The following is a 26,083-nucleotide window of genomic DNA, read 5'->3' as shown; positions in this document are numbered from 1 at the left end:
AAATATATACGATCATTTAGAAGGCAGGAGATACAGTAACTGACAGGCATAGACCACGGACACTTTGTTGCTGATAACCCAATGTTTCCAAGTGGCGAGCAACACTACAGCTGATTACAAACCAGGAAGTACTTCTGAAGTCTTTCCAGCCAGTAGTATTTTACCGGAAGCCTTCATATCCAATCAGTGATCCAGAGTTGTCAGGAAGGCGGGCCTCCTGTGTTGTATCTAGAAAAAAAGCTGAAAGAAAGAAACAGTCGTTTTCCTCTTTCGTTTTTACTAGCTAGCTGCCTAGTTAGAGGATCTCTATCGGTTGATCCTTCTCTAAACACAGGTAAAATTGTTTACGTTATATTCACATAAATAAGAACTTTGTCTCTTTAATAGGATTGTGTATTAATATCGCTCAAAGATATACATCGTTGAGCAAAGAACAACCTGCCCCCTGTGAAGTTACTTAGCTAGCCAACAAGCTACCTAGGATTGCTATCTAGCTAGCCATAAAGCTAGCAAGCCGACTGACTTCATACTTGCTGCTTCATTAAATCAACCATCATATAACCACATGGGTTAATTGAATCGGATTTATAGTGACATTTTGCATATATTCACAACACACGTAAGACTGTTTAATTTGAAGAATAGTAGTTAGTCAGCTGCTGAGTCATTATCTAGCAAGATACCGAGCTATCCACAGCTAAAGCAATGGCATTGCTCAACAGCCATGATCAGCTAGCTGGCTAAATCCTACAATTAGACAGTTATCTTACCATTGTAAGGACAGTAAGCGAGAGATCAACAATCTTACCATGTGGTTTTAACGTTCACTTGTCAATTAACCCAATTGGCATTAGTCTGTCAGGGTGTTCTTGCAAACAATGACGTTGGGTTTTATAAGCAGTATGTAGGTACTACCTACCCAGATCATGGCTAAGCTAGGAAATAGCTCTGGGTACTTTCCATACTGTCAGTAAACAATCTGCTTCGACCAGATAGCTTGCTAATGTGTGGGGGACATGCATCTACAGTGTTTAGCGTCGTCCAGTGTTTACATAGCTGGACATATGAAGTGGTTTGAGTGCAAGATAACAAAAAGACTTTGACATTTCAAGAATTTTAAACTACACGATGCCTTTGACCTGACGAACGTGAGTGAATGTCGCCGTCACGTTACTGATTTGGAGTGAAAGAGCTAATTGAGTAGTTGGCAAGCTCTTCATATAACGTTGTTCCCGACATTGATAAGCAATATAGCTATCCATTGGCATCAACGCTATGCGGGTCAGTCACAAAGACATAATTAGATAGATTTTGGCACATAATGTCATAAATTAAAAATGTCACAGATGAAGACATCACTAAATTAGCTACTGGCTTGTTAACTATAGATAGGTGGTTGTATTAAACGAAAGTTCAACATTAATAACCTGGGGCACATTCAGCTTTCATTGGACGCGATGTTATGTAAGCACTTAGTTGTTTCAAATGCAGTTGTCCAGTCATAGGCTCAGGCTGACACAATACCATTTAAGCATATGTACGTCTTACTAGAGTGGCATGATTTACACTCTATTCCCCTGTGCCTGATTTCTCTGGTTTCTCCATAGTCCCCCATGCCTCTATAAGTCACTAATGCCCATAGTGAGCACAAGGTTTTGCAGTGATGAACATTCACACATGTCTTGGGCTTCATGAGATAAACATTTCGAACTCGAGAACTGAGTGTCAGTGGACAGCATCTTGGTTCAGGCAAGCTGTTGTCAGAGATAAAGCTACATGATTTGGCCTGTGCTGCCTCCCTTTGTAAAGACAGACCATCTTGCTATCCTCAGCAGAGCATCAGCAACTGTGCATAGCTATGGTAGAATATTGTGATGTGAGAACATTGTTGTGTTTGACGCATACAGTACATCATTGTCTAGCTGTCACATAAAGTATATCCCTGTGTGAAAATTTATTTTGTGTCTAATTCTTTTGCAGAGGAAATATCCAGACCATTCCTCAATGGGAAAAGACTAATCATGTTCAGCTTTGAGGGTGATTTCAAAACAAGGCCCAAGGTATCCCTTGGGGGGGCAAGTAGAAAGGTAAGATTATTCTGATGTTTGGGTTATATAGGGTGTTAAAACAATACATGGCTTGTGATCTGTGCTTCTCCTATATAGATTTCATAAAATAACTCCATATCCGCTATTCCTCAGGAGGAGAAAGCATCACTTCTTCATCGGACTCAAGAAGAGAGACGGAAACGTGAGGTGAGAATCCATGGAAGTTGTGCTCATCCCCAGTGACTTTTGAACTTCACAGTTAACCTCAGTGTTAAGTCCATGTGTTTGAATTGGATGCTCATCACTCAATACTTATTGATTCCCACACCACTATGCCTGTGTATAGTAGGTGTTAGGTTGTCAGTGTCTTGACACCCAGCTCATGAAAAAGCACAAAGATTATTCAAGGAATACTCACATATTCTTTTCCCTTGTAGGATGAACGACGAAGACTGAAAAATGCCATCATAATTCAGTCCTATATCAGAGGATACCAGGACCGGAAACAGCAGGTGTGTTCAGTTTGGTTGTTTGTTTGTTTGTTCTCATGAACTAGCCATTCAAGTTACTACAATCACAAATAAATAAGCAACATCAATTTTCCACCCCCTAGTCCCCCTACACGTCAATAACATCTATGTATCGTCACCACCACCACTAATGGCCTCAGCTTGTTTTCTCTCTCTCCCCTCCCTGCTTTGATGTTGTCCAGCACTCCATCCAGAGGGGGCGGTTTGACCACTGCATGTGCCAGGCTCAGTCTGCTGGGGCACCGCCACTGTCAGACCCGTCCGCCCTCAGCTTCCTCGTACGGCAGCTGTTGTTTTTTTACAGGCAGAGCGAGGACACACAAAGACTGGTGAGCACCGACAATAACACGGCTAGAACTGAGAGGGCTGTCTCTGATGGTCAAAAGATTGGGCTCTTCTGTGTATCAGATCTGCCCACGTTCTCAATCCATAAACATACCTTTGCTTGTGGTTGTATTCATTCTTTCATAGGAGGGCAAGTAGACTGACATTACTGTATGGTCTTTTTTCGTTCTGCTGCTAAGGCTTGGGTTGGTTTCTTCCCATTACAGTTTATGTGTTCAAAGAGAAACACGAACAATCTACTGTTTTAATTAGAGATGCACCGATAGATCGGCTGGTGACCGGAATAGACCAATTTCAGAGTGTCCAGGTGTCCGGCCTCATTGATGTTAATGATAACCTTAATTGGCAGGGTAAAACGTCTTCCTGTTTCTGTCTTTCCTGTAAACTTTTCTTTTGCTGTCTATGGGACAGTGCTCTTCCAGAGGAAGTTGATTTACACAGTGGCCCCATCTTGTGAAATGGGCTAATTGGCCGATTTTCACTTGATCGGCCATGACCGGCGACCGGCCGGTCAGTCTGAGACATGCCGATTTTATGCTGGTCAAATGCACTCGCGCGCCGCAATTGTAACAACACCCAGCTGAGTTTGCAAAGTTTGAAGAAGCTAGCAACCAGGCCAACACTCAGGGCTGGATGTAGGGCTACAAAGAAATATCTAATAGGCTACTGGGTTTTTCTATGCAGCAGACGCTGTGCTTTGCCATATTGCATGGCATTTACTAAGCTGTCACTTCATTAGGCTCTCAAACAGCGCTCATCACCGCCCGTCCCAGACGCTGATTGCGTGCCCACAGCTGAACCACAAGCGCAGTTGAACGGAGATAACCGATTGCGACATTTAAAAGAATCAAAGTTTAGCGACCATAGGCTACATGATAATAAGATGCCAACAAGTAGAGACATACAGTAGCCCTAGCAGTTTTACTCCACTTAAAAAAATACTCGAACTATTTACTGCACTCACGTAGACTAGGGCTATGCCTTACCCTAGTCTAGCAGATTGAGAAGTGGATGTCGTGAAAGTGAACAGACGATAGACTATTAGAAAGGCAAACAAAAGTTAAAGTTGCTTTTGACATAGTAGCCTACAATGAAGAAAACTGATGCTCTGAATACTAAATCAGCTGTCTCTGAAAGTTTCTATAGCCTATAATTGATGCATTTAACCGGAATTTGGATTTAATTTTTTCACCGCAAAACATACGTGTGCTGTTTTCATATGGTGAAGCACCCAATCGCTATTAGCACTTCTCCTCCCCTGTGTTTGCCTGATAGCCTACTCATACATTTTTTGTCGCCCTCCCATAAATGCATCAATGCATATGAAAATATGTTCCATGGTAGCATGTTCAAATGTATCATGAAAATTGTTCTTATATTTTTAGTTGGATATTGGATGTGAGAAGAAAAAAAATGGGTGTTCCATAACAGTGCATTTATATTAGCAGTGTGTGAAATGAATTTCCCACACTGGGAAGCATTATAGATACTGCAGCTGAAGTTAGACTTGAAGAAGAATCTGTCTGCTCACCGGTTCCATTTTTTTAACAGCCATTTCATTATTGATAAGTTGATTACATTTCTATATTAACATGTTCTATTAAAGAAAAGATAGAAAATAACTATTTGTGTGTGTGCTGTAAAATGGTTAGAAGAAATGAAATCGGAATCGACTAAAATCGGTATCGGCATGTCAAAAACTCTATGAAAAATCAGAAATTGGAATCGGCCCAAAAAATTGCAATCGGTGCATCTCTAGTTTTAATGTAGGTTACCAGTGGTTGCAGGGCCTCTACTCAGAAATAACATTTAGTAGTAGATAAAAAATAGGGAACACGTCATTGAGGCTCTATGTGAAACAGTTGCTTTTCATTGTTGACAGATAGTACTCTCACAAGTAATTTAGGGGTGCTTTTGACAATAAAGATTGTTCCGATGTGATTCCAAACATATCTATGGTTTATAGTAGCAGGCTGTACAGTGGGAAAGGCTGTGTGTACTTACCTCATGACAGTACTGTATGTTTTGTGGAGGTGGAGTTGACGTTGTATTATGATGGCAGATATGGATGTGCCAGAACCTGGTGAAGCACCACGCCCAGTTTGTAAGCCTCCTGGGGGGTCCAGAGAGGCAAACGTGTGTCTTTCAGATCAAGAGGATGCTGGGACACTGCTGCAGGTATACACATCAATACTCTCTCAAGTACATCTGTTCTTAGATTGCTTCGTTTAACAGATGTTGTCTTCCAGAATGCCTTGTGGTTGTTAGTGTTCTTAGTGCCTAGTTCTACCAACGGGGCCGTAGGATATGCATGCATGTGGCAGTTCATCATCATCAGGGTGACCTTAAAGCTGACCCATTTCTCTCTGTGTGTTTGGTTGGAGCAGACTGTTGCAGCTGTGCAGGGATGACAGTTTGAATGTGGCTGTGCCCATGAGGATGCTGGAGGTCTTCTACTCAGAAAGAACCTATGTGTCTGTTCTGCAGGATGCTAACTGTGTAACAGCGCTTATTGAGCAAATTTTGCACTATATGGTTCAAAAAGGTAAAATTACATTACAGGTCCTTTTACTTTTTTAATGCCATGTTTACCTATCCTTCTGCAACAACTATGTGACTCTCTCTCTCTCTCTCTCTCTCTCTCTCTCTTTCCTACTGAACCTATCCTCCTGCAGGATACTACAAGTCTCTTTATATTTTGGTGAATCACAAGTTGCCGTCGAGTTTGGAGTACAGTGATGTCCCCTCAACCCCCTTGGCCAGCACTTTGCTGGAGCACACACTCAAGCCTCTGCACTTTAACTATACCTCCTGTTCAGCGGATGCCAGGTACACACACACACACACACACACACACACACACACACACACACACACACACACACACACACACACACACACACACACACATACATACATACATACATACATACATACATACACACATACACATGAATGCACACACCCATGCGCACAAATGCACACAAATATACACACACACACACACTTTCTCTCTTCTCACTTGTTCACTCATTCACTCAGACACAACATCATCTTGATGTACGAGCCCCTTAGCTGGTCGTAGACATATCCATGATTTCCAGGCCCTTTACTGAACATGAGATACAGAAACCCACACCCTACTGCATATCATGAACCTTGAAAAGATACCATTCTGTTCCTTACAAACCAGATAACACGACTTAAATCTGTATGCTAGCAGTTTTCTGTGTTCAACAGCAGCTCCCATGTCACCCATTACAGAGCGCTTCTTAAGAGGTCAGTCCTCGAGGGGCCAGAGGAATTCCTTTGTCGCTGGTGCATGCACCGAAAAATCACCCTCTAAAAGGCCCATAATGAAGAGGCCCTCCTGCTCTGTTTGTCCTTCCAGGCCACAGTGATGCCGTAATGGCTTCTCCCTACCTGTTTACAGCCCGCCATAAACGCCCTGCTCTGGCCCGGGAGGGGAGAACAAGCCGTGTTTGCTCCCCATTCTTAACATTCCTAATGACAAACGACACACTGTTGTTCTTTCTTTTCTCTGTTCCGTGGCTGAAGAAAGGCAGTGCTCGGGGTGCGAGAACCTTGTGCACACACACTCTCTCTGTAGGCCAATTATCACACCCGAGGACCACCAGATGTGGGCCCCTTGCTTGTGTTTGAGCTCATGTTATTGATTGGCTCGTGTAGCTGAAAGGGGATTGAGCTGCCCCTGTTCATTTAGAACAAGTGCAGGGTCTGTTTTTTTCCTGGTCATGTTTGAGGGTTTTTATGTCGGGGATCGTGCACATCTGGCTGATGCTGTTTTTAGGGGGGAAATCCCGTCACAGTGGTCATGCGTCCTGATAAGTTGTGATTATTCTGTAAAGAATTGGTGTACATTCTTTTCAATCGATCACTTTTCACCTACTTGTGAGATGTTTTATCTTGAAAATAAATATCACATTCCCTGTATTAGAAAAAATAGGTGTTATATCTATTTCTGTATTAGCAAGGAAGCAGGAGCTAAGCTGTATTACTGCTATCAATATATCTCAGATATTGTTGAAACGGTAAGCCAAAAAAGAATTACATTTTATTTTGAAAGTGTATGGGAAGATGCAGTCTAATTTGCCTGATGGAAATTAAAGGCTTTTAACAACATTCAACCATTATATAAGTACACAATATTTACTTGTCTTGTTACTTCCGTTCACATATTATAGTCAAATAAGACTAAGGTAGAGGAAGAAATGCCGTGTTAGACAAGCACATGTTTCACAAATGTCTCTTTATCATGGCATGGCTGCCCGCAACTGAATGGTCAAGGACAGGTGTTCAAATTCATCAACGTATGCATTGCTCACAGCCTCCCATATGTTTTGCACTCTCCATTAATGTGGACCTGCGGTGGTTCCTGCTGGTCTTGAGTTTTATGCATTGGTTTCTTTCCAGCCCTGAGCATGATGCTGAAAGGCATCATTGTATCTATACATAGAGCCACCTGTAGCTTTATGTCATGCAATGGAACATATGTATCTGTGCATTCTTTCCTGATGAATCAGAGCTCATCTAAACACAGGTTCACTCTGGGTGTGTGATTGCATCAAGTACATCAGTCTGTGGTCCCAGAATAATGTTAAGTAAAATAAAATTAATAAGCATCAAATACCATAGTTCCCAGAGACTAATTCCAAATGCATGGAGTTCATGATGGTATAGTTGCCTTCCTTTTACTCTCCTGAGCTTTCTATTGCCTTCTTTGTTTTGTCTCATCCCTCTCTTCTCTCTGCTCTCCCCTCTCAGGCAGTATGTGTTCTCGGCCTTCACAGAGGAGTTCATCTCGGTTGCGTTTACTGAGCAGGTGTTCCACTTCTTCATCCCCGCACTGTCGGACCCACGGCTGGCCTTCCCATTCCAACCCTTCCTGGCCTCCCTGCGGGCCACCGTAGTTTCCTCCGCCACCATGCAAGCACAGGCTCCCTGGCTCCTATACTTTGTTCTCTCCGTTGGAGAGGCTAACCTAGGTAATGCCCTAAAGTGATTTATTCTTTGTGTGTGTGTGTGAGGGAGAGAGAGAATAATAATGTAAAATAATGAAATGCAAGTTGTGTGTGTGAGAATCCACTGGCCTAAGTTTTGATGGCTTCATAAGTGTGTGTGTGTGTGTGTGTATGCGTGCACGCAGGATGTCTATCTGAAGAAGGTCTGCTGCTGTACCTGAGTGCCCTGCAGACTCTGCTTCCACTGCTCCCTGTGTCTGATAGCACCAGAAGAGCTGAGGTCACCAGCGACTCCGAGGACGAGGAGGAGACCAACATGCACTCCCGCTCCGCACATGTAAAACACGCTACACATTTACTTACACGCACCAGGCTTGTGCAAAATTCCAGAATTGAATTGAAACTGGCTCTTAAATTCCAATTCAATTCATGAATTTCACTTGCATTTCAAATGAGTTAGCAAACAGGAAGCAGAATTGCTATTCAAATTGTGCACAACCCTGATAAGCACCCCTGTGTGAACCTCACTGTGGGAATGTATGGTGTATGGAGGCACACATTTCCTTTCTTTTTTACTCCTACATGAGATAATGCATGTCTCTTTTAATGCATGTCTATTTAAATTGGGTTGGTCCTTATATCATTTGTGTTGTTAGGATGCTTTAGAGGTTTTTTGTGTGTGCTGGTCCGCTGATTGGAGATGGAGCTCTGTTTCCTGCCATTAAAAAGAACATTTGGTTGATTGGTTCTCTGTGTCTCTTATCTCTCCCCCCCCCCCTCTCTCTCGCTCTACGCTCTCAGGATGACTGTCGGATCTCGGTGCAGCTGATCACGGAGGAGTGCATTCTGAAGCTGGACACCAAGCTGCAGACCAACGCGCTCCTGACGCTGGTGTGGAGGGACTCTGCCAGCGAGGAGGTGTTCACCATGATGGCCTCCATCTGCCACACACTCATGGTGCAGCATCGCATGATGGTGCCCAAAGTCAGGTCAGAACGCACACACGCACACACGCACACATACACACGCACACATACACACACACACACACACGCACACACACACACAAACACACATACACACATACACGCATACACACACACACACACACACACACACACACACACACACACACACACACACACACACACACACACACACACACACACTCACACTAATACTTCTGTTATAGCTTCATAGTGCTGGGATTCAGGTTACAAATTAACTATGTAAACATAAAATGTTTTTTGTCCCCATCATAATCCCGCTAAATATAAAAAATTACTCGGACGCAATGACTAATGACCAGTCTTCAAGTCATTATGTTCATCTTACTCAGACCAATAAACATAAATACCCAGATTCATATTGTCACATTCGTATAGATTTAGAAACTCATAAGTGTATATATGCCCTCATGCATGGAAACATGTAATCCCCCACTCCTAATAGATTTTAGACAAACATCTTAAACTCAGCAAGGTAATGTGTCAAAGTGTCTGGAGCCTGTTTATGAGGGAGCATCATGCTGAACATCAGGCCTCTGCAGTCTTCAGCAGTACCCAGTTACTCATCTGAATTAGCACTAGCGCTAATGATATCACTGATGAGATGAGCACATTAGCTTTCCTGTGTACCTGACGCCTTTTACTACCACTGCAGGAAGTGGATGTCAGGACTAACTGTCTCTCCATAATTAGGGCAATTATCTGTCTCCGCGGCCTGATTGTATTAGAACAGGATATTGGGGCGGGGGGGTAATGGGATGGAACCAGCTTGGGTTTTACAGCCGGTGTCACAGTTCTGCTCGACTGGGTATTATGACACTGAAACGAGCCAAGAGATGGACAGAACTAGAGAGAAGGAGGAGAAGTGGGTGAAAGGATAAAAAACGGAGAGATGGTTTACATATACTTTTACTTTACTTGCCTTTACTTGGGTTGGCCCTCCAGGACTATATTGCTTGTGTATAAACGGTGTATGTTCATTATAATCTCTGTTTGATTTCTGTATCCATTCAGATAACATTTTCTAGATTTGTGTTTAGTCACCTATGATCCGACAGGACAGACAGACCTTATTTATAAGAGTATACAGAAGACCCCTTTTAGACATTTTATCATCGCAGTCTAACACACAGTGGCTCAGCGGGGTCAGACGGGCAGGTCACGAGGGGGTATTTTGGGTTTTTGCGAGGATCCAGTCTGACCTTGGTTAGGTCCACTGGGTGCACTCACTCCTGTCCTGTCCTGTCCTGATTACATAAGCTGTTTCAGTCTCTACCTACATCAAGGACGACCCCTGTGATGTCATTGCCATTTTTTCACCTTTGACCCAAGAAATGATGGTTAGGGGCAGCTCCATTGCTGACCCCCTCCACCGAGCTCGTCTCCGATGACATCCCTAAAAACACATCCCCGAACTTTTATTAAATGTTATTTTTGCTTACCAAACCACCCCCCCCTATATATTTCTCTCCTCTCCTCCTCTCGGCCCCTCTCTCTCTCTCTCCCTTCCTCTCCTCCTTTTTATTTGGTGGTATTTTTATTTTACAGCTCCCTCCGAGCGAAACGCTTTTACCATAAATCCTGCTCCTCGCCCCTCTATCATTATCGGATATCTGTACAAAATAATTAGCTCACTGCCCAAGATTAATTCCTGCAGAAGTGGACGGGATAGCTTTACAAGAGGCGAAGGGGAGGCCAATTACAGCCTGGTCTGATTTACAGCGCTTAAAGAAGAGGTCGGCCTGAATGCTGCCTCCTCCCTGCCCGCCCGCCTCTCTGCGTGCCACAGGCCTCCTGTTGAAGAGCACCGGCCCTTTAATAAATATGAATCAGGGATGGGGCCTGATATCAGAGAGAGATTAGTGGCTCCGGTCTCTGTGCATCTGTGAGTGTTATGCCATTTGAGAATCGAGAGAATAGGTATTTTTGCTGATTATTGAGATTGAATACTTTGGCTGGTTTGCATTGGTTTCAGAGCATGTAAATATTTGTAAGGATCTTATTATATTTAAATATATTTGTCAGCATGAGTATAAGGAAATTGCATTTATGGGTGAAATTAATAGATCTCCCTGTAGTTGTGAAACAGAGATCAGCACAGGTTGTGTTTGGCTTTTTTTTTTACCACTTCTGGCTAGCATTTAATGTTAGCTTCATAATTGGTGTTTTCTTTTTTAGAAGTGGTGTGAAAGGGGAATTGATGTGTGTGTAATCTTTCCGTAAGTGTTTGCCCCTGACTTAAACAGTGGAGTAACTGCCTACACTTTCAAACACACACACACACACACAAACGCGCGCACACACACACACACACACACACACACACACACACACACACACACACACACACACACACACACACACACACTGATGGACCCATGTCAGATCCATGCATGGCCCTGGCTCTCTGATCTCCAGTGCACCATGAGGGTGTAGTTTACATGAGAAAAGTGCCGCGGGGACCACCGGACTCTCGGCAGTAAGGTGGCACCCAGCTGAGGCCTCCTCTTCAAAGGGCTCCCATGAAACCTCCTGCCGGCTCCAGGAGAGGTGGCCTGAGCAAACGCTCCAGCGCCTTCAGCATCTGGCAGAGGTCTCACTGGGGGGGGGGGGGGGTGTTGGGGTCTGGGGTCTTGGTCTATCTACAAATGACTTGACTAATATGACAGTAGTGGGTATAGATAGGGAGGAATCATATTTGAGGGTCTCTGCTTTCCTGAGTAGGCTCTGGCAAGAGTAAGGAAGGAAGTACACTTCTGCTGACATGGCTTCACACAACTCAGACATGGGTGTGTCTGTCTCCATACTTTTTTTTGCTGCTACGGACTCTTCTTTCCCACTGAAGTACAGACACGTATGTTTAGACCTGAATGGACAGGTGGACTGTGTAGAACACTAAATTTGACAGGCCATGTTCCTCAAGTACCTCAAGAGTAGAAATGGGCAATCCTTGGAAAGGTCCAAATTAAAATGGAAGTGATCATAAACGGAAAAACTGGAAGATTTATGTCAAAATTTAAAATGGAAGTGACTTCAGTTTGACTTGATTGTGCCCTGAATGGCTTGCACTTGTTTGTTTATTTTAACATGATGAACTTTTATTCTTCTCTTCCGACCGGTTTGCGTTCCCGGCATGTCATTCTTTCCGTCGGTCATCCATTTGCCTCGGCATTACGGCTCCATCAGCCGGTGCTGAGTGCGCTGCCGGGCGCCGGCTTCACTCCTCGTTCCTCACACAGGCACATTTGAATCAATCTGCTGTCGCCGTTTCAACAAAATGGTCACTGCTCTTTTATCAAGGTCATTTTAATTCACCACCCCCACCCCAGCCTACAACCCCCCCCCCCCCCCCCAAACACACACACACACACTCAACAGTGTGTGTGTGTGTGTGTGTGTGTGTGTTGGTGATTATTAGTGCTTCATCTCATGATTGAAATGGAGCTTTGGTGTTCTCGCAGGCCGTAAATCACCATGTCACTCAGCGGTTTAGTGCTTTGTTTCCCATTTCAATCAAACGGGGGGCTCTTTAAAGGCAAAAGAGCACTCTGACCCCCCACCTCACCCACCATATGCACCCCTCCTCTGCCCTCTCTTCATGGCCGTCGTGTGAACAGCAGGCCGGGCAGAGGGGGGTGGGGGGTGGGTGTTGGCAGCTCTCCCTCCCCCTGACAGGTGTCTAAATTCATTGTGTGTTTTTTTATATACACTGGGACTCATTTTATTTCTCTTTTCACATTTTTTTCCAAAGGAGGCCCAGGATATTGCATAAAGGCATCTCCATTAGAAGTTATTAGATATGAAGTCCCCACCCTTTTTTTCACCCACCCCCCCCCCCCCCACTCCCTCCCTCAATCTCAATATCCCTCCCTCTCTTTATTTCTCTCCTCCCTCTCTCTCTTTCTCTCCTCCTTCTCTTTCTTTCTCTCCTCCTTTCTCTGTTTCCCCACCTCTCCCTATAGGCTTACAATCCATTTCCCTCATTACAGAGAAAGGAGACTGGCCTCTCCAGGTCAGATGCCACTTATAGATGCTAATGCTGGAGGGTCATAAAACCTTCCCCTTCTCTGTCCTTTTCCACAGCTTCCATCTTGTTTTTTTTAATTTTATTTTCAGGTTGTTTACTCTGGAGGTGCTACCTGCCATTAGCAGGATAGTCTGGGTATACAGGCTGGGGGGGAACAAAACTGGAATGTCCAGGTTTGAATGCGGTTTGAGTGACTAGCACATAAACTACTCACAGGTGTGTGTGTCCTCACACGTAGGTGTCAAAGTTGTTCAGGCATAGTTAGCTCTGTCCCACACACCTTTTAATACACTCTCTGTCTCTCTCACACACACACACACCCCTATTCAACTCTTCTGAGAGTGTGTAATGCTGTGTAGGTATGTGGAAGCATGCAATCCTGAGCTTGTGTGTGTGTGTGTGTGTGTGTGTGTGCGCGCGCCAGTCCTCTACTTCAGGCCCCCATTGTCCTGCTTCTGTGGCCATTAAGTGAAATGGGCAGCCCCTCTCAGGAAGCCAACGTCTGTTTACGAGCCATGGGCCAGGCCGCTAGTTTACTAATGGAGGGTGCCTCACCTAAATAAAGCTTAATGGCTCATTTAATCTCCCCTCGCCAAGCACGGCCAGAGAGACAGAGAGGGAGAGAGGGAGACGTAGGGGTAGAAGGAGAAATGGACAGATAGGCGCACAGTCAGTGCCCAGAGAGAGGGAGGGATAGAGAGAGGGTGATGGAGGAGTAGAAGGAGAAATGGACAGAGAGGCGCACAGTCAGTGCCCAGAGAGAGGGAGGGATAGAGAGAGGGTGATGGAGGAGTAGAAGGAGAAATGGACAGAGAGGCACAGTCAGTGCCCAGAGAGAGGGAGGGATGGAGAGAGGGTGATGGAGGAGTAGAAGGAGAAATGGACAGAGAGATGGAGAGTGGATGACGGAGAAATGGACAGAGAGAGGGAGAGTTGGAGGGAAAGGGGGATCAGCGACCCATGGATCATCACTCTGTTTCATCTCCTTCATGTGTCTTTTGTGGTAAAAGATTGTAAAGAGTACACCAAGGCATTCTGGGCCGTACGCCGTGATTCTGAATGACGTATGGGGGAATAAAATGAACAAAATGAACATGGATTTGTTTTTTTTTTTGTGTTCTGTATTTTGCTTCTGTGCTGCATTGACATCTTTTACCTTCTTTGTCCTCTGTAGGCTACTGTACAGTTTGGCCTTCAACGCCCGGTTCCTCAGACATCTCTGGCACTTGATCACCTCCATGACCACCACAATGATCACGGGGTGAGCTTAATATACCCTCACCGATTTGAACTTCTCTTTAGTAAGACATCTGACATCTTTAGTAAGAGCATAACATGCGAGTCTGTCAGTGTGTTCACCATTTCGTCCCCCCCATCTTCTTCTCCTGCTCTCCTTGTTCCTGCAGCTCCATGGTTCCTCTGCTGCAGGTGTTGTCTCGCGGTTCCCCCATGTCGCTGGAGGACTCCAACCGCATCATCCCCCTCTTCTATCTCTTCAGCTCGCTCTTCAGTCACGCCCTCATCTCTGTGCACGACTCCGAGTTCTTTGGCTCCTCCCTTCCAGGTTCTGAGGATGATGTGTACAACAGTATGTTACAACTATGAAAATGCATTCTCAGTCTTTTATCAACATGATACACATGTACTTGTTCACTCATCGCACCGCTCAAACGAAAGATGGTCGTAGCGTCAATTGCGTAACACTCAAACGTGTAGCAAACGTGTGGAATTCTGTGCAACTGTAGGCAGTATACTAACATCTACTCCAACATGTTCTTCATAGCCTCTGAAAACCTAAAAATATCCCTCTCTTATTTACATCATTAAAGATATTTCCTCAGAGCAATATTCCCAACCACATTGGTTTCTCGCATTTCCCACGTCTCCTCCACTGACCCCTCCGTGCCGTGTCTCTCCCAGACTCAGGCCAGAGCCCGTCGTCCTCTATGATGCCCTTCTCCCTGACTGAGCTGGTGTCCCTGTCGCGATGCATGCGGGACGCCGGCCTGGGCATCATCAAGCTGGCCTACCCCGAGACCAAGAGCGAGCACCGCGAGGAGTACGTGGCGGCCTTCCGCAGCGTCGGGGTCACCACCAACGCCGCTGTTCAGCAGCGCATCCAGGCCCAGCAGAAGCGCTGGGTGCAGCTCTTCAAGGTGAGTGACCTGAGGTTGTGACCTAGTCACACACGGACATAATGGGATCTGAACATCTAATGGCTAAAATGGCTGACTGTGAACTGGTATAAAATAGCACAATACATAGTGTTGTGTTCTGACAATGACAATGAACTGACATAAAATAACACAGTATATGTTTAACATGCTAGCTCATAGTCAGTAAAGTCTGCTATTTAATTTTCCAGTAGCCAGTATGTCTGTGTGTGTGATCAGTTCAAATAGGAATTTTAGGATCTAATCACAGCTCTGATTGGACAGAGTTGACTTGGAATCATTTACGTTGATGAGAGGATGTCCATCCATTTTGAATATGTTCAGTGTGGTTCAGTCTGTTTAATACACCTTTTAGGAGTCCATGTTTCAAAATGATTGAATTAATTAATTTGGCAAAGATCAACATTGAAATCTAGTGTTCACTCTTATGCAGTAACTGTTGGATCAGTTGCTATCTTAATGTTTCTTCCCTCCCAACCCATAAGGTTTGATAAAGCTTTATAATCTTTTGGTAATCACTGGTTTAATCTTGTTAAGTGATGACTTTATCAGGCCTTTTTCCACATTCTTAGCTCATAATGACTTTAGTGAACAACACTGATAGCACACAACACCTCTTTCTCTCTCTCTCTCTCTCTCTCTCTCTCATACACACACACACACACACACACACACACACACACACACTGACTCTCTCTCTCCCTCAAAAAGACACACACACACGCACAAATTACAGCATATTAATAGACTTCCGACTCTGATGACTGCTGAGTAATGTGCGCACATTAGTTTTATCATCCTTTTGCCTCTTGACAACCCAGTAATTGTTTTCCATTTGACAGGCATTCTTTTGTTACACGTGTTTACCCGTCCTTTTTGTTCGTGTCTTCAGGCGTTTTCTCTGTTACTCTTTCCTACTCAGTTCGGTCATACCCACCTTTGTGTGCTTTGAGAGAAAAAAAGGGGGAAAAAATGTAAATAGGAGAAAATATGAGCACGTTGAAGAGAAGAATAGAGTGAACAAGCAAAAAAGGTAGAGGGTAAAAGACCACAAGAAAAAGAAGAGAGCAAGGGAGAGAGCGGAAAAGAAAAGGAATAAGGAGTGCGATAAAGAGCGAGGGAGAGAGCGAAAAAGAAAAGGAATCTTCCTAAGCGATGTCAGTGGTGCAGGGCCTCCTGTCAGCTGAAAGTGGCCGTTAAAGAGGTAGGAGCAGCAGAAACGCATTTCCCAAATTGAACGCTGGATTTACAGTCGGCCTGGGCGGCGCTGACCCCTAACACGCTAATGTCCGCCTGGAGTCATCAGACGTCCCTCCGGATCTTTTATCACTTCCATTGTCAAGCTATCTATTTAATTGAAAGAAGTTAATTGAATGAAAATGATCAACTAAGCTTGTATTAATATTGCTAATGGAACTTGCGGTCTGGCCCGTGTTTGGAGAAGGGATGTCACTGGTCGAGAGTTTGGGTAGAGGCCTATTACGGTGTGCACTTAAGCCCGACAGGTCTAATTAACTCATACTTATTCATTCTTGGAGTCAGTGGTGGGGGGGAACTCAGGACGAGTCGCATGGCGTGCGTTACAGCGTTTTGCACTCGCCGTTATTGCCGACTTTGTGGGCAAGGGGATTAATGGCGTCCTTTAGAAATGACAAACTCAATATTTCCCTTCTTTCTTTGTTACTCAGTTTATAAATTTCTCTGTGTCCGAAATGCATGTACCGCAAGTAGAATCAGCATTTGTGTCACAGCTTCTGTGTATATCTTGACTAGGTTTGTTAGTTAAATCCGACTGAACTACGGAGTTAAAATGGAGAAAGGCGAGATTGTGGCCAGTTTCCGTGCACTATTCTCTGTCGCCCGGTCGCTGCTGTGGAGAGTTTGCTTCGCGTGTGTCGGGGGCGATGCGCAGCGGCACTTACTCTTCTTCGGAGACTCGGGCCCTGATGTCAGCAGTCTGCTGCTTAATTAACAGCGCTTAATGTCCACAGACGACTCGTTTATCTCCCCCTGCGCTGCCCACAAATGGCTGGGCCGCACGTCATGCGGGAGATTGGCTCCCGCCAAGAAAGAAGAGATGCAAGCCATTTTGTGCCCCCTCACATAAACATCCTTTTATTTAAGCGTCGATTAAACAAAGATCCTCTGCCAAAATCGAACATCCCTCTGTAAAAGGCGCTGTCTTAAAATGACTGTCTTGATTAGGTGGAATCCTTAGCTCACAGAAGAGATACCTATCTGTCAGGCCTCTGGAGTTGAAGGAGAACATATCTGTTTATTGTGCTACATACTGTGTATGTGCTGTGTCCGCTGGAGTTGATATATTTTGGTATAATACGTTTTGGTGTCGTATGTTTTTATTTGTTTCAGGTGATCACAAACTTGGTGAAGATGGTGAAGGCACGGGACATCAGGCGGCCTTTCTGTCCCCGAGGGCACTGGCTCTCTCAGGAGGTCAACATCAGTGCTGATAAGGTAGCTGTCACGCTTACTTCTGATGTTTATCTCAGTTGTCACGCTCACCTCTGATTTCTTTTTTAAAATTTTTATCTGAACAAATGTTAAGTCAAGATGTTTGGCATTTCCAGTTTGATATGGTATCTAAAAACAAATGCATGTTGACCAGGCCATAGGGACCCTGGTCCTGCTTTTGTATCCTCTGGGAAAGTGTAAATGAATCCACAGAAAAGCATCTGAGTTCTTTTCATGAACCTTCATGAATTTATTTGAAATCCAGTAGTTCAGTAACCTACAATGCTCACACATGTACTTTAATTGAGTACAGTTTTAAAAATTATTTCTTTTGAGACCTGCATTTTGGGACTGATTCTCCCAACCATGTCATTGTCAATGATTTGAGCTCCTAAATTACCTATGCTAATAGCCTCCTTACACCAAACAACTTTGACAAGATTTGGGAAAGATTCTTGAAAGATTGGAGTCTTGAGTAAAGCTTGAATGGGGGGCATTAAAAGACTACAATCTTTCAAGAATCTTTCCCAAATCTTGTCAAAGTTTGGTGTAAGGTGGCCATTAGACGTCATTGGTTTGTGTTCTGTACTGAGATATTGTGTGTTCTTGTTTTTATTCAGGTCACTCAGCTCTATGTCCCTTCAGCACGGCACATGTGGAGGATCAGGAGGATGGGCCGCATCGGACCTCTGCAGTCCACCCTCGATGGTAAGACACGGCAGTGACCGCATCCCCCAGACTCGAGCTCCGATTAGATGATTAGATATTTAATATTAAGCGTGTGTTTATTTTTGCCTCTGAGCACATCACAACAGTGTGTGTTTCTCAATCTTGGAAAATTTTTGATATTTTTTGTGTCTTACTGAGAAAAATATCAGCAATATCAACAAAGAGCTGTATGTTTTGCAACCATAATCCTGTGAAACATATTACACTTATTTGGAAAATTTACCATCACTCAGGCTAAATCAAGAAACAGTTATAGTTATAGTATAGTTATAGTTAAATATTTGTGAAGAAATATCATGGTGAGGTTACACAGGTCATCCTTCGATATGTCATTGACCTTATCGGTCGAGCATCTTGCTGCCCAGATCTCACAGCAGTGGTATCTGCCAAGATCAAGTAGTGACAGCTCCACTCAATTTGCGCCTGTCCGCGAGGTATGCTGGCATTGTGAGCAGCTAATAATGGCATTCTTGGCAGTCACGGCGCTTGATTGTCTGTTGTTGTTGCTGTCCGCAAGCAGGAAGTCGCACCGCTGTGTTGGGTGGTGTCACTGTGCGAGCGGCCATCGAGCCTCCGCTCCAAACGCTGGAGCCTGGGAGCAGCAGGCTGTCACTCATCAGGGCGGTCACCTCACACACTTTTAGCGCGACGCTGCGGGTTTGGCCCGAGTCGCCTCACGAGAAAGGCATACATGCCTGCGTCACTGTCGGTGCTCTCCTAATCCTTCGCTTTTAAAGACCTCGTAGAAATAGAGAGAGAGAGAGAGAGAGAGAGAGAGAGAGTAAGGCTGAGGGATGAAAAAGAAAGGCTAATTCTCAGGCTATTCAGGGTGAGCCTAAATACTGTTGATTGTGGAATGTATAAAGACGGAGGGAGAGGAGCATGAGTGGGTGTGAGTGGGGAAGAGAGAGACTGAGCTGTGGGAGAGGAGCATGAGTGGGTGTGAGTGGGGAAGAGAGAGACTGAGCTGTGTATCGTTGGCGAGGCGGCATGGACACAGTGCAGCGCCGTGCAGGCAGGCACCCACTCGGGCCAGCCTGGTGTGAAAACAAGCAGATAACAATGTGTGTCCGATCAGCCTAATGCCCACTCAAGCTCACGCGCGCCACCCATCCAATTAGCCTGAAAAGGCCTGACGGAGGCCCCTTCTGCCCATCCGCCTGTTTGCCCTGGACCCTCCTTTCATTTCCCTAAATGGACTTGGGGGGGGGGGGGGGTCTTTGTGTTTATGTGTGTGACATGTGTGTGTGTGGTGATGGTGTGTGTGTGTAGGGGGGATGCACACAAACTGGTGATAGATGATGGCCGTATTGACCATCACGGGGCCCATATTTTTTCTTCTGCAATGGAGACTTGATGGGGCGGTGGTGGTGGTGGTGGGAGGGGGTTGAGCAAGAGTAGGATTGACTAATTGAGCAGAATGATTACACCGTGCTTGGGGATGGGGGTGGTGAGGGTTTAGAGGAGAGGAGAGGGAAGGGGAGGGGAGTGATGCTTTAAACTCTGCTGGTCTGGCTCTTTATCCTCCCCCCTACTTGTGTGTGTGTGTGTGTGTGTGTGTGTGTGTGTGTGTGTGTGTGTGTGTGTGTGTGTGTGTGTAAGGTCTAAACGATCAGAAGCCCTGCTCTAATACAAAACAAACGTCCCCGTAATGGAGATTGTCGAGCAGGTGGATGGGCATCTCACAGTCCAGTTAATTAAAAGTATGTGTTAGCCAGCAGGGGGAGGAAGGATTGAGCACTCTTTAATGGGGTTGCCACACACACACACATACACATACACACACACACACACAGTGCAGGATAAATGATTCTGGCTTTGTTGCATTTGTAGTATAGTACGCAGGGCTACTAGTAGTGTTTGGGTATCTGCTGAGGTCTAATGAACAGAGATGTTTCTCCTCTATGAAGATTTTTTAAACTCAGCTAACAGTCATTTAGAACGAGATGTTTCAAATGTAGATGTTTTGAAATGGGTTGATGAAAAATGTGTATGAGGGATTATGAGTGTGATCACAGAGTCGATAAATAGATTGGAACAAAGGGTGAGGTCTGGCAGATGGATGAATTACAAGCCTGTAGTAGTCAAGGACAGTCTTCAGATGTAGGATATTTTCCAAATTTGGCCGTTTCACAGGAGACTGATGGAAGAAGAGAAGGATGGATAGATGGATGAATGGATCCAGAGTTGGTTGAATGGATAGATGGATGGAGACAGATCAACTAACCACACACAAATATATGAAGATGGATGGATGGATGGATGGATGGATCACTGCATGGATGAAAAGCTGTATAGACGTATAGAGGGCATGTGGAATAGACAAAAACAGATGGATGTGGGGATGGAGTGATTGAAGGATGGTCATCTTGATGTATCTCTCTTTCTTTCTCTCTTTCTCTCTCTCTTTCTTCAGTGGGGCTGGAACCTCCTCAGCTGTCCGTGTCAGAGGAGCGGCACCTGGCCATCCTCACGGAACTCCCATTCGTGGTGCCCTTTGAGGAGAGAGTCAAGGTAATCTTCTGGAGAATCTCTTCTCCATCACTGTACACACCAGAGGTTACCATCAACAACACATGATCAGCTCTCCTGATTACTCCAGGATTTCCAGTGTATTTGAATATTTAGCGTGCCTATTTTGATACAATAACCATTGCAATACACCATTGCTTACACTATAAATCAGAAATATGTAGAGCAGTGCACTATTTTAAGAGTGCCGTTTCGCTGGTGAGTTGGGAATCATCAGCGGAACATAATCTGTTTGCTTCAGTTAGCGTTAGCTCTCATCGGCTGGTTGGACTCGGGGCTCCATCAATACTACACTGCCATTGTAATGAATGGTATGATTAGAAGCCATCCAGAGCATTGACCAGTGCTTGGCCCCCGCTGTAAAGGCTTTGTGTTTATAGTGCCTGCTCTAGGTCACAAGCCAGAGTAAGCTTTTTTACATCAGGGCTAATCTGGGCTAATGTTGTAAGGGAGGTTCACATTCATTAGCTTCTTGTCTTTCTTTTTTCTCTCACGCTCTTTAATTTACTCAACACATACAGCTGTTTTTTATTTTTTATTTATATAATTTTACATTTTATTATTATTAAAACATAAGGTTGCACAAGGTTGCAGGGGTTACTTTGGATACCTGTCGCATAAATTCAGTCAGAGACATTACAGTAACATGATGACTTCACAATATGAGAATCTTGTGTGTATGTGTGTGTGTGTCTGTGTGTGTGTGTGTCCGTGTGTGTGTGTGTCCGTGTGTGTGTGTGTGTGTGTGTGTATGTGTTTGGCAGATCTTCCAGCGTCTCATCTACGCAGACAAGCGGGACGTGCAGGGGGACGGACCTTTCCTGGACGGCATCAGCATCACCATCCGCAGGAACTACATCTACGAGGATGCCTATGACAAACTGTCCCCAGAGAACGGTCAGCAGACATATCACACACACACACACACACACACACACACACACACACACACACACACACACATACACACACTAGGGGTTGCACGAGTGCATCATTTTACAAATTGAAAACTTATTTCCTGAAAAAGTGAAGCATCAATTTGCATTGAATGCCAAGCTGTCAGCAATCTATACCATTGTTGATGATTTTTGTACAGCCACAGCATATTCTGTGTTATAGCTATGAACACATACAATGGCTCGTTTAAAAGGTGAGACTTTAAGCTCTCGGTGGGTGCAAACAGTGTATTTCTACACGCCTCTGTTCCTGAGAAATCCCAAGCTAAACAGTGGCTAGTTTTCATCAAAATCGCTGTTTTTTTCTAGAAATGGAGATATAATGTCTTTCATGAAATATGAAGTGTTGCCTGTAAACTTTCCGGTAAGTGATCAGCGAGACCTGGCGGGACTGCCACCTAGTGATAGACCCACGAAAATGGCCTGGTTTTGAGCTGACGTGCAGGCGTCACTGATTCGACCCAAAGCGGCAACCGAGTTATGATAAAATGTCCAGATAAAATGTCCAGATTGTGCGTTTTCATGAGTTTTCGATCGTCATATATTTTATTTCCATTCATCACAGAGTTCCCAAAATCACATATAAGGTGTGTTAGAGTGTCTAGTTTCGTAATAAAAAAAAAAAGCTAAAAACTTAATATTACGTTTTTGGCACTCAATGAGTTAAAGGTGCTCTAAGCGATTCTGGGTAAAGTCACTTCTGTTGACATTCAAACAAAACAGAGAGATAGCTCGCTACTTCCTCCCCCTCCCTCCTGTGCAGTTGAAACTCTCCTAAACGAGCATCTCGTCTGTGATTTGCTGGAACAGTTTGTTATGGTTTTATGGGCTATGTTTGCCCAGGTTGTTTTTGTTGCCGTTTTGTTGCACAGGCAGTTAGCGGATGGTGAGGTGATGTTTGCCGTAAGTGACAAAAATGTTTTAGACTAAAAAACGCGTGGCATCTATGCTGTATAGCTATGCTAGGTGACTGATTTGCCTATTACAAGTTTGTTTACCATCACATTGGCTTTGTAAAGGTTATATTAAGGTGAAAATGTTGCATAGTGTACAGTGCTTGGTCAGCAATAGTTAAGTATGGATGACATGGACAATATTTTAATGTTATTGTTAAAAGGTCTAGTTTATTTATATAGCGCATTGGAAAATTCAGTGCTTTCAACAAAGGACATAGTGTTTTTCTATGGAGTACAACTTGTGCCACCTTAAACCGAATTTGAATATGTTGTATTTGCATTTGAATTGCTGAATTTGAACAATTGTATTGGAAAAACGAATTTGAATAGTATGTTGAAACTGAATTCATTAGATTGTAACTGAATCTCAGGCAACTTGAAATTGAATATAATATTTTGAAATTGAACTCATTTGCTCTGATACATAAATTATCCTGACTGAAAATTTCGCTCTTGGAACTTTCACATTCAGTTCTCAAAATTCAGTTTCAAAACGTGAAATTCAATTTCAGTCTACCGAGACAAAAACAGCTGGTAGCTCAGGAAAAGCAATCGAGTGCAGAGCTATTGTGATCGCGTGACTAGTGCCGAGCGCGAAGCAGAGCATAGTGTGGGCACTTGGTTTGCACGGTTATTAGATCTGCACGCACGATTCATAAAACACATTCCGATTGTAGGCCTACTGTCTCACCTACCGTTTATGTAATTTTAAACAAATAAAACATTTGTTGCAGTATTATTTCAAACTTCTAGCTTGTCAATCCTTGAAATACAGAACTAGGCTACCCAGCCATCAAACATCGATGTAGCCTAGGCCTACTTACCTACCGTTTTTGTAATTTTAAACAAATAAAAATGTTTTTGCAGTATTACATCTAAAACTTCTAGCCTGTCAATCCTTGAAGTACAGAACTACCCAGCTAGCCATCAAACATCGATGTATGGTCTTACCTACCGTTTTTGTAATTTTAAATAGGCTAAAACATTTTTTACTGTATTACATTTCAAACTTCCAGCCTGTCAGTCCATACAGAACTACTCAGCTAGCCATCAAACATCAATGTACTGTCTACCAATTGCAAACTTCTAGCCTGTCATTCTTTAAAATGTCATGGGCATAACTTTCTCTCGTTTTCGTTTTTCCTACTCAACTACTGCTCTATTTCTTATCCTGGACTGCCACCTACTGGATAGAAAAGGCAACAACCTAGTAATTATGTGAATAAAAATCTACATGTTTGAATGAACAAAAAAGGACAAATCATTACCGTTTTCTTACGTTTAAAGCCACTCTTGTAATACTATGATGTGTAGGCTACCTTTATTTGCTTCCAATTACATATGGTTATGGTTACGCTTTTGTCCAAAGCAACATAAATACAAAACAATATAATACTTAAAATTGAACAGGGAACAAATGAAGATGTTGGTCAGACTATAAGAGAATAGCAATAATAAACAATCATGTCAATTCAATCAATAGCCTAATGACATAAACAATGAGAAAAAAGGGAAAATAGTAATAATAAACAATAATGTACATTCAGTCAATAATATAATAAAAATAACAATAGCATGGTAAGACTACATTATGGAGAATATCAATAATAAACAACAATGTCAAATTAATCAACAGCCTAATGAAAATGAAACAATACTATACAAACCATAAGTGTTAATTCAAGTGCATGTTGAACAGATACGTCTTTAGACCCCTGTTAAAAGACCCAAAACTATCACAGGAACAGAGAGCACTGGGCAACTCATTCCACCAACATGGAACCACTGAGAAAAAGTCTTGAATTTGACCTATGTCTGGTCGACACAACAGACACTCTTCAGAAGACCGCAGTGGGCAGTTGGGGATGTACGTCTTGATCATTTAATTAAAATAACAAGGAGCAGATCCGGTCAGTGTCCTATAGGCCAAAGTGAGAGATTTAAATTTAATTCTGCCTAATAGGGAGCCAATGGAGAGTAACTAGGAGAGGAGTTACATATGTCTTTGGCTGATTAAAGACCAGGCGTGCGGCAGCATTCTGAATCAGCTGTAACAATCTTACTACACAAGCAGGTAAACCAGCTAATAGTAAATTACAATAGTCCAGCTTGGAGATGACCATGGCCTGAACAAGAAGTTGTGTGGAATCCTGTGTCAGATAAGGTCTGTTCTTCCTTATGTTGCAAAGGATAAACCTACATGATTTTGCAATTGCATCATATCTAATATCAGCTGATTACACACATAAACTAAAATTTAGATTGCCCATACATTTGGAAATCCATTTGGAAATCCATCACCACCAATGGCAAACAATTGGTGATGGTGAATTGGCAAACATCAATTCCAGAGAAAACAACAGTGGACATGTTTATTAGTGTGTAAAGTGTTTTACAATATGTGTTGCATCTTGCAAAGATATTTATTAAGAGAAATCAAGCTTCGGTGTCCATGTCTGATCGGTGCCAGTCCATTGTCCTCAGTCTATCTCACTGTCCACTGTTCATTGAGGCCTCTCAACCTATGAAAATAAAACCAACAAACAATCAGTGTTTAGCTTAAAGGTCTACTGTGAGTCTTTCTCGTTAATTGTTTATTCATCTCTGCGCAAAGAGGTCTCATAAGCATAAGGCAATCAGGATACACAAGTCTGTGCACCTAAGAGACAAATCAGTTGTTTCTCACACACACATGCATACCTTGGATCGTATACATCATAATAAATATCATTACACCTTCTCTGCACACACACGACTTGGTCAATACAATGAGTTAATTAAGAACCAAGGACATTTCTATCGTCATACAACACATTATTTGCAATCTACACACACATTACTGAAACAGAAGTATCAAGACAACACACAGTTAAAGTATAATAATTAGGTTATTGTAATATACTGTGTCTATTTCTCAATAACTTTTACAAAATCTGCATGGAGTCGATGAAGAAGCATAAATCAGCCTGTAGAAATACTGTTAAACTAGGGTCTCTTGAGTCTTGATCATATTATCGATATAGAACATATTCAGTTTGAAACTCTTAGAAGCTTGCTAGCTACCATTTGCTAACAAAGTTATCGGAATCCAGTTGTCTGGCAACATCACGGCACGAAAAAATTGCCCCACGTAGCATTAGCTAACAGACAACACAACGATGAAAAAAGCTTAACTAGGGGGACATATCCAGTTTTCCATGAATTATACTGTTTAACCTGAGATTGTAACGTGTTCTTACAGGCCTAAAAGGCACAATGATATGACAATGACCAATCATATTGTTCTATCAAAGAGTAACGTTATAGTAACGTTAGTCTAACTGGT

The 26,083-nt window shown here is 43.5% G+C and overlaps 1 protein-coding gene and 1 long non-coding RNA gene across 2 annotated transcripts in view; one reads left to right on the top strand and one right to left on the bottom strand.

Moving 5' to 3' along the window:
• Positions 1–229: 229 nt before the first annotated feature.
• Positions 230–26,083, top strand: part of ube3c (ubiquitin protein ligase E3C) — a 40,699-nt gene continuing 14,845 nt past the window's right edge. The window contains exons 1-18 of the mRNA XM_076290231.1: positions 230–334; positions 1,981–2,087; positions 2,202–2,255; positions 2,486–2,560; positions 2,761–2,907; positions 4,986–5,101; positions 5,311–5,468; positions 5,599–5,752; positions 7,709–7,929; positions 8,091–8,242; positions 8,707–8,894; positions 14,114–14,200; positions 14,346–14,527; positions 14,860–15,095; positions 17,484–17,588; positions 18,206–18,293; positions 20,731–20,828; positions 21,611–21,743. Of these exons, the coding sequence (XP_076146346.1) occupies positions 2,022–2,087; positions 2,202–2,255; positions 2,486–2,560; positions 2,761–2,907; positions 4,986–5,101; positions 5,311–5,468; positions 5,599–5,752; positions 7,709–7,929; positions 8,091–8,242; positions 8,707–8,894; positions 14,114–14,200; positions 14,346–14,527; positions 14,860–15,095; positions 17,484–17,588; positions 18,206–18,293; positions 20,731–20,828; positions 21,611–21,743 (2,260 nt within the window). The 5' untranslated portion in view covers positions 230–334; positions 1,981–2,021. The remainder of the gene's footprint in view (positions 335–1,980; positions 2,088–2,201; positions 2,256–2,485; positions 2,561–2,760; positions 2,908–4,985; positions 5,102–5,310; positions 5,469–5,598; positions 5,753–7,708; positions 7,930–8,090; positions 8,243–8,706; positions 8,895–14,113; positions 14,201–14,345; positions 14,528–14,859; positions 15,096–17,483; positions 17,589–18,205; positions 18,294–20,730; positions 20,829–21,610; positions 21,744–26,083) is intronic.
• The window catches only part of LOC143131614 (uncharacterized), a 1,201-nt gene continuing 234 nt past the window's right edge, over positions 25,117–26,083 (bottom strand). Inside the window, exon 2 of the long non-coding RNA XR_012988139.1 lies at positions 25,117–25,280. This is a non-coding gene — a long non-coding RNA (uncharacterized LOC143131614). The remainder of the gene's footprint in view (positions 25,281–26,083) is intronic.

The sequence above is a fragment of the Alosa pseudoharengus genome, unplaced genomic scaffold, assembly GCF_046254945.1.
Source record: "Alosa pseudoharengus isolate Yale_2024_CS ecotype anadromous, Long Island Sound unplaced genomic scaffold, YU_APseudo_1.1 YU_APseudo_1.1_scf_18, whole genome shotgun sequence".
NCBI lineage: Eukaryota > Metazoa > Chordata > Actinopteri > Clupeiformes > Clupeidae > Alosa > Alosa pseudoharengus.
The sequence above is the reverse complement of the archived record's forward strand: the minus strand, read 5'-3'. Positions and strand labels throughout refer to the sequence as shown.